We start from the raw sequence: 16,193 nt of genomic DNA, 5'->3' as shown, positions 1-16,193 counted from the left end.
GAGGCCCACCCCAAGGCTGAGGGGCAGTAAAGCACTTGGCTGGTTCACCCACTGTTTTCTTCCACGTTAGGAAGAAGGGCTCTGGACCCCTGCCTTGTCCTGATGACCACTTGTGCATTCAATAAATGCTTATTGAGCACCTACTATGTGCAAGCAGTCACAGCCGCTGGCTCTAGGAACTGCCAAGAAAAGGAACTCAAGTGGCCCTTTAGGGACGGCAGTTAGTGCTCCTAGCAGATCACCCAGGCAGAGCCGGTCCCTGTTCGGGTGCCTGGGGCTTCCCAGGATCCCCGCTGACTCCCTCCCCCAGGCCCCTGCACCAGGCACTCACAGGCTTCATGATCCAGGTGATCCCTGGGTTTTTGCGAAACTCCTCCACAAACAGGTGGTACTCGCAGGGCATCTCGAAGGTCTTGGGGAAGAAGTCGCACTTGGCCGCCTCCAGCTTCCCCGCGTCGCGCTCCAGCTGCTTCCGGAAGCGCTTCAGGTTCTTCACCATGTAGTTCTTGCGGGTCAGCTGGGCAGCAGTGGGCAGGCTGGGTGAGCCTCCAGCTCCTGCCCGGCCCCAGCTCCTGACCCCAGCCCTGCCACCCAGCACACCCCCAGCCTCCTCTCCTGGCCACAAAATAGCAGGAACAGTCAGAGCAACCCAGACCAAGAGCCTCTAGTCTATGATTGTCCCACGTCCCAGGCAGGGACACCGAGGCAGGGCAGAACGCAGCCGGTGGCCCAGGGCGCCAAAGAACAAGTGGCACATCCAGAGTTTGATCCGGCCTTTTCTGACATGGAAGTTTGTATTTATTAACCATTAAGCCACACTGACATTTTATTTTTTTATTTATTTTTGGTACTAGGGATTGAATCCAGGGGCGCCCAACCACTGAGACACATCCCCAGCCCTTTTTATTTTTTTATTTTAAGACAGGGTCATGCTAAGCTGCTTTGGGCCTAAATTGCTGAGGCTGGCCTTGAACTTGCGATCCTCCTGCCTCAGCCTCCCAAGTCTCTGGGATTACAGGTGCGCGCCAGCTACGCTAACGTTTTAAATCCCTCACCACTGGTCCTCCAGGTCTCTTTGAGGTCAGGTTCCCTCCAGACCTCCAATCTACCTCTGGACCCCAAACTTCTCAGCTTGCCTGCACCCTGAAGTCCCCCAAGACTCCTGCTCCTTGCACCCCCAAACCAGCCTGCCCCCCATAGCCTGTGTCCTTAACTCTGCATCCTCAAACAGACTGCTCCTCAGGCTTTAGATCCTCACAACCTCTAATCATTGAGCTTGCCAGATACCTAGGCCTCACGTCCCCCACCTGGCGTACACCCCATCATCCCCTTTCTGTTCTGGTCCTTGTCCCTCCCAAACAAGCTCCTCCTCGTCACCACACCCTGTAACTTGAGTTGGTGGGGTGGGTGCCTCTGACCTGCCCAGCTCACCTCGTAGTGGTTCCGAAAGTGACAGATCCGCACGTGCTCGTCCATGTAGGTGTGGTCAAAGTTCTCCCGGAGCCAGCTGACGTCACACCAGTAGAAGTCCCACTCCCCTTCGCTGGGGTGAAGAGGCAAAGGTCATGACCTGAGGGCCTCGGCACTGCTGGGGTCTGGGGTCTGGGGCCCGGGGACGTGCAGCTGAGGGGCCCAGGGAAGGGCGCGTGGCAGTGCGTCCACCAGGAGTCCCTCCGAGGCCACCACTGTCTGCAGGTTGTGCCTTCCCTGAGCCCTTAGCACATGTGGGCACATGAGCTCAGGTACCAAGTGGCCGCAGCTTTAGGCAGGGCCTGCCTGTCCAGTCACAATCCACACCAGGCCCTGCACATGGGGCACACCTGTCCACACCACCTGCCTTCCTCCTCCTCAGCCCACGGTATCAAGTGACGGAACGGCTCATGCCTGAAAGGTCTTCCCAGTTCACAAAGACCCCTCTTGCTAAGGCTCAGAGTGGCCCTAAGAGGTGACAAGGATCATTCCCGCAGTTCCAGGACAGGATGGCCTTGTTCACCAAAGACCCGGCACCCCCAGAACTCACACCGGGCTCCACCAGGGGCCACGTTCTGACCCTGTTCTTCACCACCATGCCAGAGAGGGGGACAGGAAATCAAGTGATGGACTAAATTCGGGGACTAGAGCCAGGTGCTGGGAGCCGGGGTGCTCAAAAGAGGAATCAGGAAATAAAATAGTGCTGCCATGATTATGCCACTTTTTTTTTTAAAGTACATATAACTGAAGGCCCCGGTATATCCCTGCATCTATCTCCTCTTTCTGCCCCAGAGGAAACCACCAGCCTGAGTTTGGTGGCTTGTCATCTCTTCACAGTGTCTGGATGGATTTCCTCTGTCTGGACACGGCCTGTGACATTGTCTGGCATGATTTTTCCCAACTTCCTTCTTGCTAATCCTTATGGCTCACCACCCACCAGGCGCTGTTCTAAGCACTGTGCAAATATGAACTCATTGATCCCCACAGCAACTCCAAGTTCTGTCGTTATGTCCGTTTTACAGATGAGGGAACTGAGGCCCACCCAGAGAGGTTAAGGAGCTCACTGAACAGAGGCCGCTGGGCTCCAGAGTCCAAGCTCTGGCCAGAACCACTGCAATCTGCTTCCTTATTTGTCACATGGGGTCTAATTCAGTCATTTTAACCACCACGTTCCACTTCACTGAGTGAACACACTACAGTGTATCCATTTTCAAACTAAGAGGTGTTTGAGTTGCTCCCTGCTTTTTTTTTTTTTTTTCCTACTATGGACAAATGGACTGAGTTTCGAAAAAAAAAAAATCTTGGGGAACTTTGAGGCAGAAACTGAACAAGAAGGAAGCAGCTACAAGAAGGGTGACCCATGACCTTGGCCTGAACATGACCAACTGTGGGAGAATTCTGTGGTGGACTGCACTGCAATTCTAAGAGATGCCAACATGAGCCGGAGTGGTGGCACATGCCTGTCATCCCATTGGCTTAGGAGGCCGAGGCAGGAGGATCGTGAGTTCAAAGCCAACCTCAGCAACTTGGCAAGGCCCTAAGCAACTTAGCAACACCCTGTCTCTAAATAAAATATATGTTAAGTGGTTAAGCACCCCTGGGTTCAATCCCTAGTACTGGGGTCAGAAGGAGTTTAAGAGCCATGTCCCTGCTTTAATGTCAAATGGGGGGGGAAATAAATCAATAGCAAGACAAATGCATAATCCCACAGATGCTACCATAGCGATATGAAAGTTCCTTTATTTAAGTAAAAGGAGTGAGTCAGCTTGAGGACAATCCTAAGCAAACACCACATGCCTGCACAGGTGGTGACACAGGTGGTGGCAGCGATGGAGCGACATGAGTCAGGAATCACCCTTTTCCAATTCCATCCTGAGTTATGAATGAAAACCTGGGCCTGGGCCTCCTCCAGAGCTTCCCTCAGGCTGCTGCTGCACACACAGCAGTCGTGAGCAATGGCTTCCAGAGCGGATGGAAACCCCCTGGGGACATGGCCATCTGCCCTCCAAACCCTTGGTCACCAGACAGCCCCATTCCAGGCTGGCCGCCCGGGCCTCATCCAGCTCCCTGTCCCTCTCCATCTGATGCTTGCACTGGGCCACATCATGCAGGAGAGAGAGCCCCTATTCTGGTTCTGCCACAAGCAATGACTCCTATGTGGCCTTGCCCTCTTCTCTGGGCCTCAGTTTCCCTACTAGAGGATCAAGGAGTGGATATTTCTGCTCAAGATAATGGATATCAATGAGCCAGACCAATACTGAATAAGTAAGAAGCAGGAGAAAAAAAACTATTTCCTTACGGAAGAACGCTACCCAGCCGGGTGTGGTGGCACATGCCTGCGATCCCAGCGGATGAGGAGGCTGAGGCAGGAGGATCCTGAGTTCAAAGTTCATAGCCTCAGCAATGTCCAGGAGCTAAATTATTTAGAGACCCTGTCTCTAAATAAAATACAAAATAGGTGGGGATGTGGCTCAGTGGTCGAGTGCCTCTGAGTTCAATCCCCAGTACCCCCCCCCCCATAAAAGCTGCTCTTCACTGGAGAAACACCACCTCAACTTAGCGACCCAGGTAACACCAGTGTAAGACCGGCTGGGCCCATGAGCCCCCTGATGCAGTTCACTGGGGAGGACACTGCATCACTTTGTGGTGTTCAGCCCTGTGATGAGAAGACATCAGACAAATCCCAACCCAGGGACCTTCTATAAAATAAAGAGTCCTCTTTGAATGTATCAAGGGCATATTTGTGGTAATAAAGATCAATTAAAAGTAATGTGGAACCTGGGATAGATGATGAGGCAGAAAATGAAATTAGTAAAAAATAACTGGTGAAACTCCAACGATGCCCATTGCTTACTTCATAGTGTCTGTTCACTTCCAGGCGTGGACAGACGTACTGGTCACATAAGCAGCTAGCGGAGGAAACTGGGTGAAGCTGCTAAAAGAAGGAGCTGTGTCCTGAAACCAATATCCGCTGGTCACCAAGGGACAACTGTATTTTGAAGCTTTCAGTTTAAAATGATTTCAAGTAAAAAGTTTAAAAATTACATTGAAAATGTTAAAGCTGGATTCCTAACTCACGCCATATACAAAATCAAATCAAAGACCTACACGTAGGAGTTAAAAATATAAAAAAAACTCTTAGAAGAAAACATAAGAGGGCTGGGGTTGTGGCTCAGTGGCAGAGCGCTTGCCCCGCATGTGTGAGGCACTGGGTTGGATTCTCAGCACCACATATATAAAGGTATTGTGTCTATCTACAACTGAAAAGTTTTTTTAAAAAAAGAAAGAAAATATAAGAGTAAAATTTTGTGATCTTGGATTAGGCAATGCTTTCTTAAATGTGATACCCAGAGTACAAGCAACCAAGAAAAAAATAGATAAATCAGACTTGGTCAAAAATTAATTTTGTGCCTCAAAGGTCACAGTGAAGAAAGTCCACAAAATGAGGGGAAATGTTTGCAAATCATGTGTCTGATAAGGGTATAAAGAATACTTACAACTCGACAATAAATAGACAAAGAACTGGGCTTTTAAACGTGCGATAGGTTTTAATAGTCATTTCTCCAAAGATTCACAAATGGCCAACAAGCAGATGAAATGTGTCAAGCATCATTGGCCACGAGGGAAAAGCTAATCAGAATGAGATGCCACTTCACACCGACTTGGGATGGCTAAAATTTTAAAAATATCAATGAGTACTGGTGAGAATGCCTAAAAACTGACATTTTATACGGTCCTGTTGGAAATGGAAAATGGAATCCAGCGGTTCATCAAAAAGTTAAACATAGAGTTACCATATGACCTAGCAATTCTACTTCTAGATGGAGTTTCTCCCAAGAGAAAAGGAAACATGTTCCACTCAGAGTTCATACATGCATCTTCATAGCAGCATTCATTGTTAGCCCCAAAGTGGAAGCAATCCAAATGCCTCTTCACTAATGAATAGATAAAGCATGGTATGTCCATACAGTGGAATAGTACACAGAAATGAAGGGAGTTGGGGGTCTAGCTCAGTAGTAGGGTGTGTGCTTAGCATGTGGGAGGCCCTGGGTTCAATCCTCAGAACCCAAAGAAAATTCAAAGAGAGCAAATCTGTAGTAGCTGCCGTCATCAGCGTCATTATCCTTGCTGTAACGGTTTCCAAAGTCCCAAGGAGAGTGCTCTGTATTCACAACCTGTACCACAGCTTGCCACGGACAGCAGACTCCTAATTTCTGCAGCACCAGGATCCGGAACATTCTCTCATCTGTTCCTTCCCTCTCTGAGAGCCTACTGAGGGAGGCAGGGACGAGCCTGTGACTCTGCAGATGTGCACACCAGCTGCAAATCCTAGCCTTACAAGTGAGGGACCTCTGAAACATGGCGTTTTTGTTACTCTGGGCCCAGGTTTCTCATTGGTAAAATGGGGTTGACAGTAGCATCTACCCAGATTTTGGGGGATGGCTAAAAGAGATCGCGGATGCCAAGGGCTGGAGTGTCTAGCAGGGCTTTTTTTTTTTTTTTTTTTTGGTACCGGGGATTAAATCCAGGGGCGCTTAACCACGGAGCCACATCCAGGGAGGAGCATGCCTTTTTTTGGGGGGGGAGGGTATTGAGAATTGAGCCCAGGGGTGCTTTACCCCTGAGCTATATCTTCAGCCTTTTTTATTTTTTATTTTGTGACAGGGCCTCATTAAGTTGTTGAGGGTCTTATTAAGTTGCCGAGGCTGACCTCGAACTTGCGATCCTCCTGCCTCAACCTCCCCTCCCGAGTTGCTGGGGTTACAGGCGAGCGCCTCTGTGCCTGGCTGGCATGGCTTCCCTGCCTCCTTCCGGCCTCCTGCTGTGTGGAACGTGAAGGTGGGCTGGAGCTCCACTTGGCACCATGAGGACCAGGGACTTGCTCAAGGCAAAGCAAAACAAAGAGCCGGAACTAGCCAGGCCCCTCATTTCTCTCAGCTTCCTCGCCATCCCGGAATTTCTTATTTACGGACCTCAGTGGAGGGTCGAGGGGCAGATAGACGGGCTTCTAGCCCATCAGAGCCTCTTTGCTTCAGGTCGCTGGCACAGGCATGCCAACCTTACCCCTCCCTCACGCAGCCGGGGGTCGTATATTTGTTTTCCTCCCTCGGCAGCCCCAGGGCCCAGCACCAAGGCAGAAACGTAGGCCTACAAGTCAAGTCACTTGTTCTAGGCCACAGAACTAGTAAGTGACCAGCTAGGTTAGTCCTTGACCTGGGCCCATCCCGGGAGGACTCAAGCCAGCAGGTCTGTGCTGCCAGCATCCCTCTGTTTCTCCGGAGGCCACAGGACACCCCCGGCATCAGTCAAATAGACTGGGCACCTACGTGCTGTGTGACCTTAAGCAGTTGGCTTAACACCCCTGAACACTGCCATACCTGATTGGATGGTTGTAAGGCTTAAATTAGAGACAGGGACGGTGTGAGTGATTTGGCCACCACAGTGTGGGTGCTAAATAAATGTCAGCGCTACTTTAGGGCAAGTCCTAGTGGCTACTGGGCTGGGGGGCTGGGAGAAAAACCAAGGCAGGCAGGGATCTGTAAGAAACAGGGGAGGGGGTGAGGAGAGGGAGGGGGTGAAAAGAGGGAGGGGGTGAGGAGAGGGAGGGGGCAAGGAGAAGGAGGGGGTGAGGAGAGGGAGGGGGTCTTACTCTTTCACTTCCACCCATCCCGGCCTGTGGCGCAGGACGTCCATCAGAGTGTTCATAAGGGTAGTCTTGAACCGGATCAATGCTCTCTGTTCTCTGCAAGACAAGGCAACAGAACACTTGCTGGAATCCAACTTTCCTAGGACGCTCCAGGGATAGGATAAAGGGGAAGGAAGAAAGATCAAAGCCACAGCTAGAAATGCCGAAAACAGGATCCCCGAATTTCAGAGTTTAGCATCAGAGCGTGACAATCCCTGAAATAATCAAATTGAGCAATACAGAAACTTTGAATCATCAAAAAACAGCAAGCGTGCCAGTTATCATAGGCTGTTTTAAGTTAGAAAACTGAATAGCAACACTGAATACTGTAGAAATGCACTTTGCTCAGTAATACTTGAGTTGTTGCAATATTTGATTATCCATTTGGTTGTTACAGAAAAATTCTTAACTGTAATTGATGGTTGTTGCCGTAATAGTATATTGCCTGTATTTCTACCTCTAGTAATGGGCTTTATGTGGTAGATTTTAATATCCTTGAGCCTGGGCAAGTACACAAGTCTTTTTAAAAGAAACATGGTTTACTTGCACAAACTGATCAGTTTTGAGAGATCGTTAATGCCCTTGAAGTGGTTTTTGTGGGTGTGAAACAAATGGTGAGAATTTGAATTGGTCCCTCTTATTATAGTATTGAAATTAAGTCTACTTAATTTATCAAGTCATGTTCATGCCCTGATTTTATATACTTGTATCTATCAATAAACATTGTGATACTTGAAAAAAAAAAAAAAAAACAGCAAGCGTTTTGTCCAGAGCCTACTATGTGCTGGGCACGACCGGGCTGCTCCACGTGCACCATGACTAGCTCTCACACTCCCTGCCACACGTGCACACAGTCTCCTTCCAGACATCCATCTGGGAAGATGGAGCAGATGTCATTTCCCCTATTCCTCCTACGAGGGCACCGAAACCCAGTACGTTCTGTGTAAAACAAACATATGGTGGTGAATTCCCTGGGTTTTCTTTGGGCTTCCATATCCCAGGTGCGGAGATAAAAAAGCCAGCCAAGGCCTGGGGCTGGGGCTGAGCGGTGGAGCGCTGCCTGGCATGGGTGAGGCCTTGGGTTCCATCCTCAGCAGCACATAAGGATAAATACACAAAATAAAGGTATTGTGTCCACCTGTAACTAAGAAAAAAAAAAAAAAAAGCCCCAGCCAATGGCCACCCAGACATGCCAATGGGCACAGACCTAAATAAAGCCCCGGCAGAAGCCTGCTCTCTTTAGCCACAAGAGCAGAGCCCCCCAGCAGGACGCAGGGCAGAGAACAAGTGCTCCGTCAGCCAAAGCCTGCAGAAAACACCTGCGTCCCCGACTTGTGCCAGCAAAGGCCAGGGAGTCTAGAAGCCATGCCCCTGCCCCGGTGGTGTCAGAGAAGGCCCAGGATAAGGCTGGGGCTTCCTCCCCGCCCGGGAGACCCCGTGGAGAGCCTGGACCTCCGCTCCCACTCCTCAGTGACCAGCTGCCCTCTCGCTCTGGGGTGATGTCATAGGAGGCCTGGTGGAGAGGGAGGGATCAATACAATTGAAAACAGGAAAAAAAATCAATAAAATAAAAGGCTAATTCTTGGGAAAGATCAAATCAACAAAACCATTAGTCAGCAAGATGACAAGAGAGAGAGAGAGAGAGAGAGAGAGAGAGAGAGAGAAAGATACAATTACCTAGGAAGGAGCGACACAGGCCCTGCCGATGGGAAAAGTACACTTAGGAGCAGGCCAAGGCCCCCACACACCTGCTTGTGAGCCCCGGAAAGCACTCGGCACCATACACACCTAATGTGAGACAGGTCATTTAAATAGCTCTGTGACTATCGAGGAAATAGAATACATAATTTTAAAACTCCTAAAAAAGACATCTTCAGGACCAGATGGTTTCACTGGAGAATTCCCCCAAACATTTAAAGAAACATTAACCCCACTTCCACTCAGTCTCTTCCACAAAAGGGAAGAAGGGGGAGAGCTTCCAAATTTACTTTGTGAATTTAGTGTTCACCTGCTATTAAAGTCAGGCAAAAAAGCTGGATGTGCTAGCACAGGCCTGTCATCCCAGCGGCTCAGGAGGCTGAGGCAGGAGGATCACAAGTTCAAAGCCAGCCTCAGCAATTTAGTGAGGCTGTAAGCAACCTAGTGAGACCCTGTCTCTAAATAAAACACAAAAAAGGGCTGGGAAGGTGGCTCAGTTGTTAAGCGCCTGGTACCCACACCCAGAATAAAAAAAACATACCAAGGTAAAGCACAGTCAGGTTGCTGGAGGCCAGGAAGAGTTACTGTCAGGGGTGGAGTGGGGAGACAGAGACTGACTTCTGACTTCTAAGAAATAATGTCAGTCTGAAGACAAGGGAATGTCATCTTTCAAGTATGTAAAGAAAAAAAAGTCAACCTAGAATTCTGTTCCCAGTGATATGGAAGGGAAGAGGAGAGGGAAGGGAAGGGAAGGGAGGAAGGAGGAAGGGAAGGAAATTAGTTCCAATAATTGGACGGAGAGGGACCACTCACCGCTCTTTTCCTTTTGAAAATCCATGGCCCTTGTAATTTTGATTCTGTAAGGAGAAAAGGAAAATGATGTCACTGGTTTTGTACGTCCACCTGCCTTCCCAGCCCACACTCAACCATGCCTCCGTCCCAAGACAGGAAGGTGCAACCTGGTCAGGTTCTAATCCACCATCAGGTGCCCAGAAAATCAGTGCAGAACGTACCTGCTACCCTTAGGGTGAGTTCCCAAGCAGCCCACTGCACTGGAGGCTAGTTCCATGAGCAACACCCGCAGAGTGCATGCCCATTTTATTGGTGCTCCAAAGTTCGACCCTGAACCCCAGTTTTGAGAGCTCAGTTTATCAGGCTCTGCGTCTGTCCTAATTGGGGGATGTGTCTCAGCGGTAGAGTGCCTGCTAAGCACATGTGGAGCACTGAGTTTGATACCCAGCTCTAAAAAATAAAAAAAATTAACTTTGCATGTTTGATTGGACCTAGAATCCAGGAAAGGGCTGTGTCAGACTCAGCAACATGAATTCTTTTCACCCAAAACAGACCTTTCAAATCCTCAATGTGTGTGTGGCTGGGGGAGAGGGGTGTATTTCAGCTCCAACCATATCCAAAACAGCTTGTCCCCCGAGTCCTGGTAAGACTGATCCCTAAGGCATGTGTGAAAGAGAAACTGATATTGGCCCCGTGCAGCTGACCTTTACAGTTGGGACAGAGCTGTGATCCGCATTCATTTTCAGCGACTGGGTAATAAATTGCCATAAATTGAGTGGTTTAAAATAATGTACATTCACTATCTCATGGTTTCTGTGCGTTGGGAATATGTGCACAGCTTAGCCGGAATATCTGCCCTTGTCTCCTAAGGCTGCGTTCAAGGTGATGGCTGGAGTTTTGGTTCTCATCGGGGCTCATCTTCAAGCTCATTCACATGTTGGCAGAATTTGGTTGCTTGGGACTGTAGGACTGCTGCCCACTGGGGACTGCCCCCAGTGTCTAGGGGCTGCTTACTGTTCCTTGCAAAGTGGCTCCATAGGCAGTTCACCATATGGGTGTTCTTCCTGAATGCCACCCTTAGCATGTCCCTTGGACTTCCAACCCACTGCCCTCCAAGTCAGCTATGATGGTTTCATATAACATAATGTCATCATGACAACAGCGATGCCATCAAATTCACCCACATCCAAGGGGAGGGAATTATGCATGGCATGTACACCAGGCGTGGGGACCTTGGGGGCCATCTCAGAATTCTGCTTACCACATTATCATACCCCTCAAAGAGCCCATGGAAAGGGACGCGAGATAGCGCTTTCCAAAATCAGTAGTTAATTCCCCCGCAAAAGAAAATGAAATCATATCCTTCCCCCACCCAAGCCCTGCCTACTCCCCCGGCACTAGTCAGCTCACCCTACATATCTTTTTGAAAATTAGATCTTTAATCCTCTCTCTTTTTTTGTACCATACGATTTATTTTTATTTTTTTTAGTCATACATGACAGCAGAATGTATTTTGACATATAATACATACATGGATTGTACATACATCAATCATAATGTCTATTCTATTCTGCTGCCCTTCCTATCCCCCCTACTCCTCCCCTCCTTAACTCTCTCTCTTTTCAATTCCACTTTTCATGGGTTTATCCAGTTGCTCCAGAGTCCTTGGTTGCAAATCGTTTCCTTTCCTTACCAAATTGCACCGGCATGTTTGTCAAAATTCAGTCGACCATGACCATGTGGGTCTGCCTTTGGACTATACTGGGCTCTATATACTTGTCTATTCCTATGCCACCATCACATGTTCTTAAGTACTGTCGTTTTCTAGTAAGTCGTGAAATCAGGCAGTGTAAGTCCTCTGGCTTTGATTTTTAACATTGTCTTTGCAATGAGGTGCCATTTGATCTTGGATATAAATTCTTCTATTTATCTATTTATCTATTTATCTATCTATCTATTTATTTATTTATTCATTCATTCATTCATTCATTCATTCATTCATTCATTCATTCATTCATTTATTTATTTATTTTTGGAGCTGGGAATAGAAGCCAGCTAAGCATGGCTAAGTGTGTGCTGTACCACTGAGTTATACTCAACCCAGCAGTACAAATTTTAGAATCAACTTGCTGGTTTCTACTAAAAGACATGCTGGGATTTTGATGAGGAGCACATTGACTCTAAGATCATTTGGGGAAGAAATGGCATCATAAAGCATTGACTCTTCTAATCCATAAAATGTGTTTGTTCTCTCTCTCTCTCTCTCTCTCTCTCTCTCTCTCTCTCTCTCTCTCTCCCTCCCTCCCTCCCTCCCTCCCCCATTAATTTAAGTCTTCTTTATTTTTTTCTCAATGGTTTCTAGTTTTTAGTAGAGAAGTCTTGCACATTTTTGTGAAGGTACACACAATTTATTCTGTCCTTCTCTCTTAAGAAGTTCATATACCCAATTTCCTGGGTCATTTAAAAGAAAGCATAGTCCTATACCAGGCCTCTTGCCTGGATTTAATTTAAGGCTTCTTCCGAAAGTTAAAGAAAGAAGCCTTAACTTAAATCCAGGCAAGAGGCCCTGGATTTGATCCAAACACCAAAAATAGGGGGGACCTTCTTGGATGTGGGAGGTGAATGGGGAGGAGTCAAGACAGAGCCCGGGTGTTTGTCCTGAGCAGCTAGCGCGTCCTCCACCAGTAGCCGTGATCAACAGTGATCATCATATGTCTGCTCCCTGCCGGAGCCGGGGTTAAGGCAGGGAACATGGACCTCGAATAACCAGCAACAGGAATTATGACTCCTGACAAAAAAAGCGACGTTCACGACACTCTGAAAGCAGATAAAGTTGTTTTTTGTTGTGAAAGGGAATTAAAAGAAATGGAGATGCCATTCTTGAGAGGTTGGAACCTGAGATAAGAAGCAGGCTGGGGCAGAGGGGCTGGACTCCACAGTAATTCATCTCCCTTTTTTGCGCCTCATCTTTCCTCGTCTTAAAATGGGAGTTGGCTGGTGGGTCTTGGAGAGCAGGGTTTTGCCTGATTCACCTCTGTGCCCCTTGGTCAGGGCTGGGCTCGGCTTGGAAAAGACGCTAATTAGAGTTTTACTGGTGTTAGTTTGTTTTAATGGGCCACGGGGAACTTGAGCTTCCCACGGGGTCCCAGAATGCTTATTTTTATTTGTTCGTTTTTTGTTTTGTAACAAGGATCGAACCAGGGGCGCTGAGCCGCTTCCCCAGCCCTTCATATTTTTTAGAACATGGTCTAACTAAATTGCTTAGGGCCTCGCTAAGCTGCTGAGGCTGTCCTCAGCGTGAGATCCTCCTGCCTCAGCCTTCTAAACAGCAATCTTGGTACAGCTTAGAACCCGGTCCTGTAACTTTCCCGCCAGAGGGTCTGCGAGCAGCCGTCGGGCCTCGTAGCCTTCGGTCCCGTTTGGACCTTTCCTTCCCGGGTCGCAACGCCCCGCGATGACCCGCCCCCGGGCTCTGAGCCCCGTGGCTTCCCTCCCTCTCTCGGAGGACGACGAAAGCCTCTGGCCCGGTGCCACTCCTACCTTCGGTCGCGACATGACGCAATTCCCCAGGGCCAGATCCAAGCCGCCACTACGTCCGGCTAGAGCCTGCGCGTCCCGTTGCCAAGGCGACGAAGGGACGCCCGGATCCGCCGCTCTGATTGGACGAGCCAAAGGCGCGCCTCGCGGTGGAGTGCCCAGCTCCCAGGGCGTCCTGCACCCAGGTCCTCGGCCTTCTCGACCTTTCCCTCCCAGTCCCACTTTTCTGCGACCCTGGGCACACCCGGCCAGAGGAGGGGGCTGCCCACCGCGGGCACTTACTGCCCAGCGCCGCCTCCAGCCAAGCTTCCTTGATCCAAAAATGCTGCTTCTGAGAAGTTGTCACTTTTTGATAAATGCAATGGGACTGCTTCCTTACTCAACGACCATTAAGTCACCCGGTCAGTTGGTAACGTCACCAGTCCCCTCTGCTCGTTCAGTCACCTTCTAATTTTTAAGCATTATGCCAGAACTTCCCTCGACACCTGCAGCAGCCTCCTGACCAATTATCCCTCTGGCCATCCAGATTCAGCCATGCTCTCCCCGGCTTGTGTACAACCTTCCTTGGCTCCCCATGGCCCTTAGATGGAAATCCTCATCCTGATTGGCAAGACTTTTTGTACTGGGGATTGAGCCCAGGAGCACTCAGCCACCGAGCCACAACCCCAGCTCTTTTTTGTATTTTATTTAGAGACAGGGTCTTGCTGAGTTGCTGAGGGCGTCGCTAAATTGCGGAGGCTGGCTGTGAACTCGTCATCCTACTGCCTCAGCCTCCTGAACCGCGGGGATTACAGGCGTGGGCCACCGAGCCCCGCTTCAGTAAGGCTTTTACTGATCCAGGGTCTGAGGACTTAGCAGCCTCATCCTTCCAACTCTTTGCCGCTGCTCTTCCCATTCCAGTCTCCTCCCTTCCTTCAGTTACTGGTTTGACCCCTGGCCCCCCTCCCACACTCCTGGATTCACACTTATCTCTGTTCATCTTGGTGTTCTTTTTTCTGGTGCCTCTTTTCATTCCCTCTGCCCAGGCCTCAGCTTGCATTTGATCTCAGGAAAGTCTTCTCTGACCACCCGCTTCTCTAGGCAGACTCCTTTGAGTCCTCAATATCTCCCCGACATGAGCATCAAAAAAGAAAAAAAAAAAGAGTTTTATTTATTTGCCACTGCATTACCATAGCGTAGCTCATGGCCAACACTGCTCAGTGAGTGAATAAACAAGACACATTAACTCAATGAATAGTGACAAACTATGAAACAAAGCACAAGAAACCTGAGGTATAGACCCCCAAAGAACTGAAAATAGGTATTCAAACATTTATGCCCACATGTTCCTAGCAGCATTGTTAATAATGAAAAAGTGGGGGCTGGGGTTGCAGCTCCGTGTCAGAGCGCTCGCCTAGCCTGTGTGATGCACTGGCTTCGATCCTCAGCACCCCATAAAAATACATAAAACAAAGGTTCATCAACAATTAAAATTTTTTTAAATTAGCGGAAATATTACAAATGTCCAACAAGTTGCAGTACATTCATATAATAGAATACTATTCAGCCATAAAGAAGAATAAAAGAATGAAGTATTGATACATGCTGATATTTGGACCATTATTTTAAATATTTATTTTTTAGTTATAGGTGGACACAATATTTTATTATTATGTACTGTTGAGGATTGAACCCAGTGCCTCATGTATGCCAGGCGAGGGCTCTACCTCTGAGCCACAACTCCAGCTCCTGATATTTGAACTACTAATGTTGATACATGAATGAACCTCAAAAGCATTATGCTAAGGAAAAGAAGATACACAAAATCCCCACAAAGTGTGTATGTATATGTGTATGTGCATGTGTGTGCACGCATTTGTGTGCTACCTAAAGAACTACAAACTTCAGGGAACAGAAATCTCCTTTGCAACTTTCTTTATAATGGTGGAAACTATTACACACAATCTAAATGTCCATTGGGAGGATGGTAGATGAATAAAATGGGGTATATTCTAATAATAAAATATAGCATTGTAGGGCACTGAGTTCAATTCTCAGCACCACATAAAAATAAATAAATAATACAATAAAGGTATTCTGTCTGTCTACAACTAAAAAAAAAATTTAAATACTATTAAAATGATTAAAATGATTCAGATGTCCCCCAAACTTATTGTTCAGTGGATAAAAGTTTCAGAATGATATATTTTATAAGGTTATAATTTGTGTTAACTATAAACATACATATGAAAGTATGTTTCATATTCTTATGGGTATATTAGGTGTGACAAGTTTTAAAACATGTCTCAAAAGATACACATCAAGCACATAAGAATTGTTATATCTGGGGAGAGAGGAAAGGAATTGGAGAAGGACAACTTCAACTACTCAAGTTTATTTGGAAAGTTCTATTTAAACAATCCAGTTGAAGCAAATAGGTCAAGCAGTTCCTTATCTGGATTTTAGATTTTTTTTCTTAAATTGAAAAAACCCTCAAGTCCTAGTAATAATATGATAGAGGAGTTTAGGATGTTTGGGAAATGCATAACAGGGTGGTCCAAACAAGTCGACACGGGGTCAGTAAAGACTTTCAGGAAGAAATGAGAGTTAGCCTGATAAAGGGGATGGGAAGAGCATTGCAGGCAGAGGGAACAATATGTGCTAATTCAGAGAGTATGGAGTATGTCACAGGAAGAAAAATGCAGATGAGAACCAGGAGAGATTGTCAAGGAGGGGAGATAGAAGGCCATTAAGCATGAATGCTTTTGTTGGTTTCCTTTTTTACAGATTTGGTAACAGATTTTTTTAGAGACAGGGTCTAACTAAATTGCTGACTTACCTAGCTACTCAATATGTCCTCTCATTTAATCACATAAAGATCCACAGGCCTTTCCCCTCCCCCTCTCCTTATTTATTGATGATAAAACTGAGAAGCTAAGCAACTTGCTGAAGATGCTGCTGGCAGAAGACGGAGCCCCTGAGGTCATGCTAAGCAGGCTGAACTTTTTTCTAAGGGCACTGGGGAGCTTAC

General features: G+C 47.7%; 1 protein-coding gene across 2 annotated transcripts in view; it reads right to left on the bottom strand.

Moving 5' to 3' along the window:
• Ttll9 (tubulin tyrosine ligase like 9) overlaps window positions 1-13,292 on the bottom strand; it is a 45,346-nt gene extending 32,054 nt beyond the window's left edge. For both annotated transcript variants that reach the window (XM_005320584.4, XM_040276438.2), the window contains exons 1-5: window positions 13,187-13,292; window positions 9,668-9,711; window positions 7,121-7,213; window positions 1,432-1,543; window positions 332-517 (exon numbers count right to left, since the gene is read on the bottom strand). In XM_005320584.4, coding sequence (XP_005320641.1) covers window positions 332-517; window positions 1,432-1,543; window positions 7,121-7,213; window positions 9,668-9,711; window positions 13,187-13,201 — 450 coding nt within the window. In that variant the 5' untranslated portion in view covers window positions 13,202-13,292. The remainder of the gene's footprint in view (window positions 1-331; window positions 518-1,431; window positions 1,544-7,120; window positions 7,214-9,667; window positions 9,712-13,186) is intronic.
• Between the last annotated feature and the right edge of the window lie 2,901 nt (window positions 13,293-16,193).

This window comes from Ictidomys tridecemlineatus, chromosome 5 (assembly GCF_052094955.1).
Source record: "Ictidomys tridecemlineatus isolate mIctTri1 chromosome 5, mIctTri1.hap1, whole genome shotgun sequence".
NCBI lineage: Eukaryota > Metazoa > Chordata > Mammalia > Rodentia > Sciuridae > Ictidomys > Ictidomys tridecemlineatus.
Note: the sequence above shows the minus strand (reverse complement) of the source record. Positions and strands in the feature narration are given on the sequence as shown.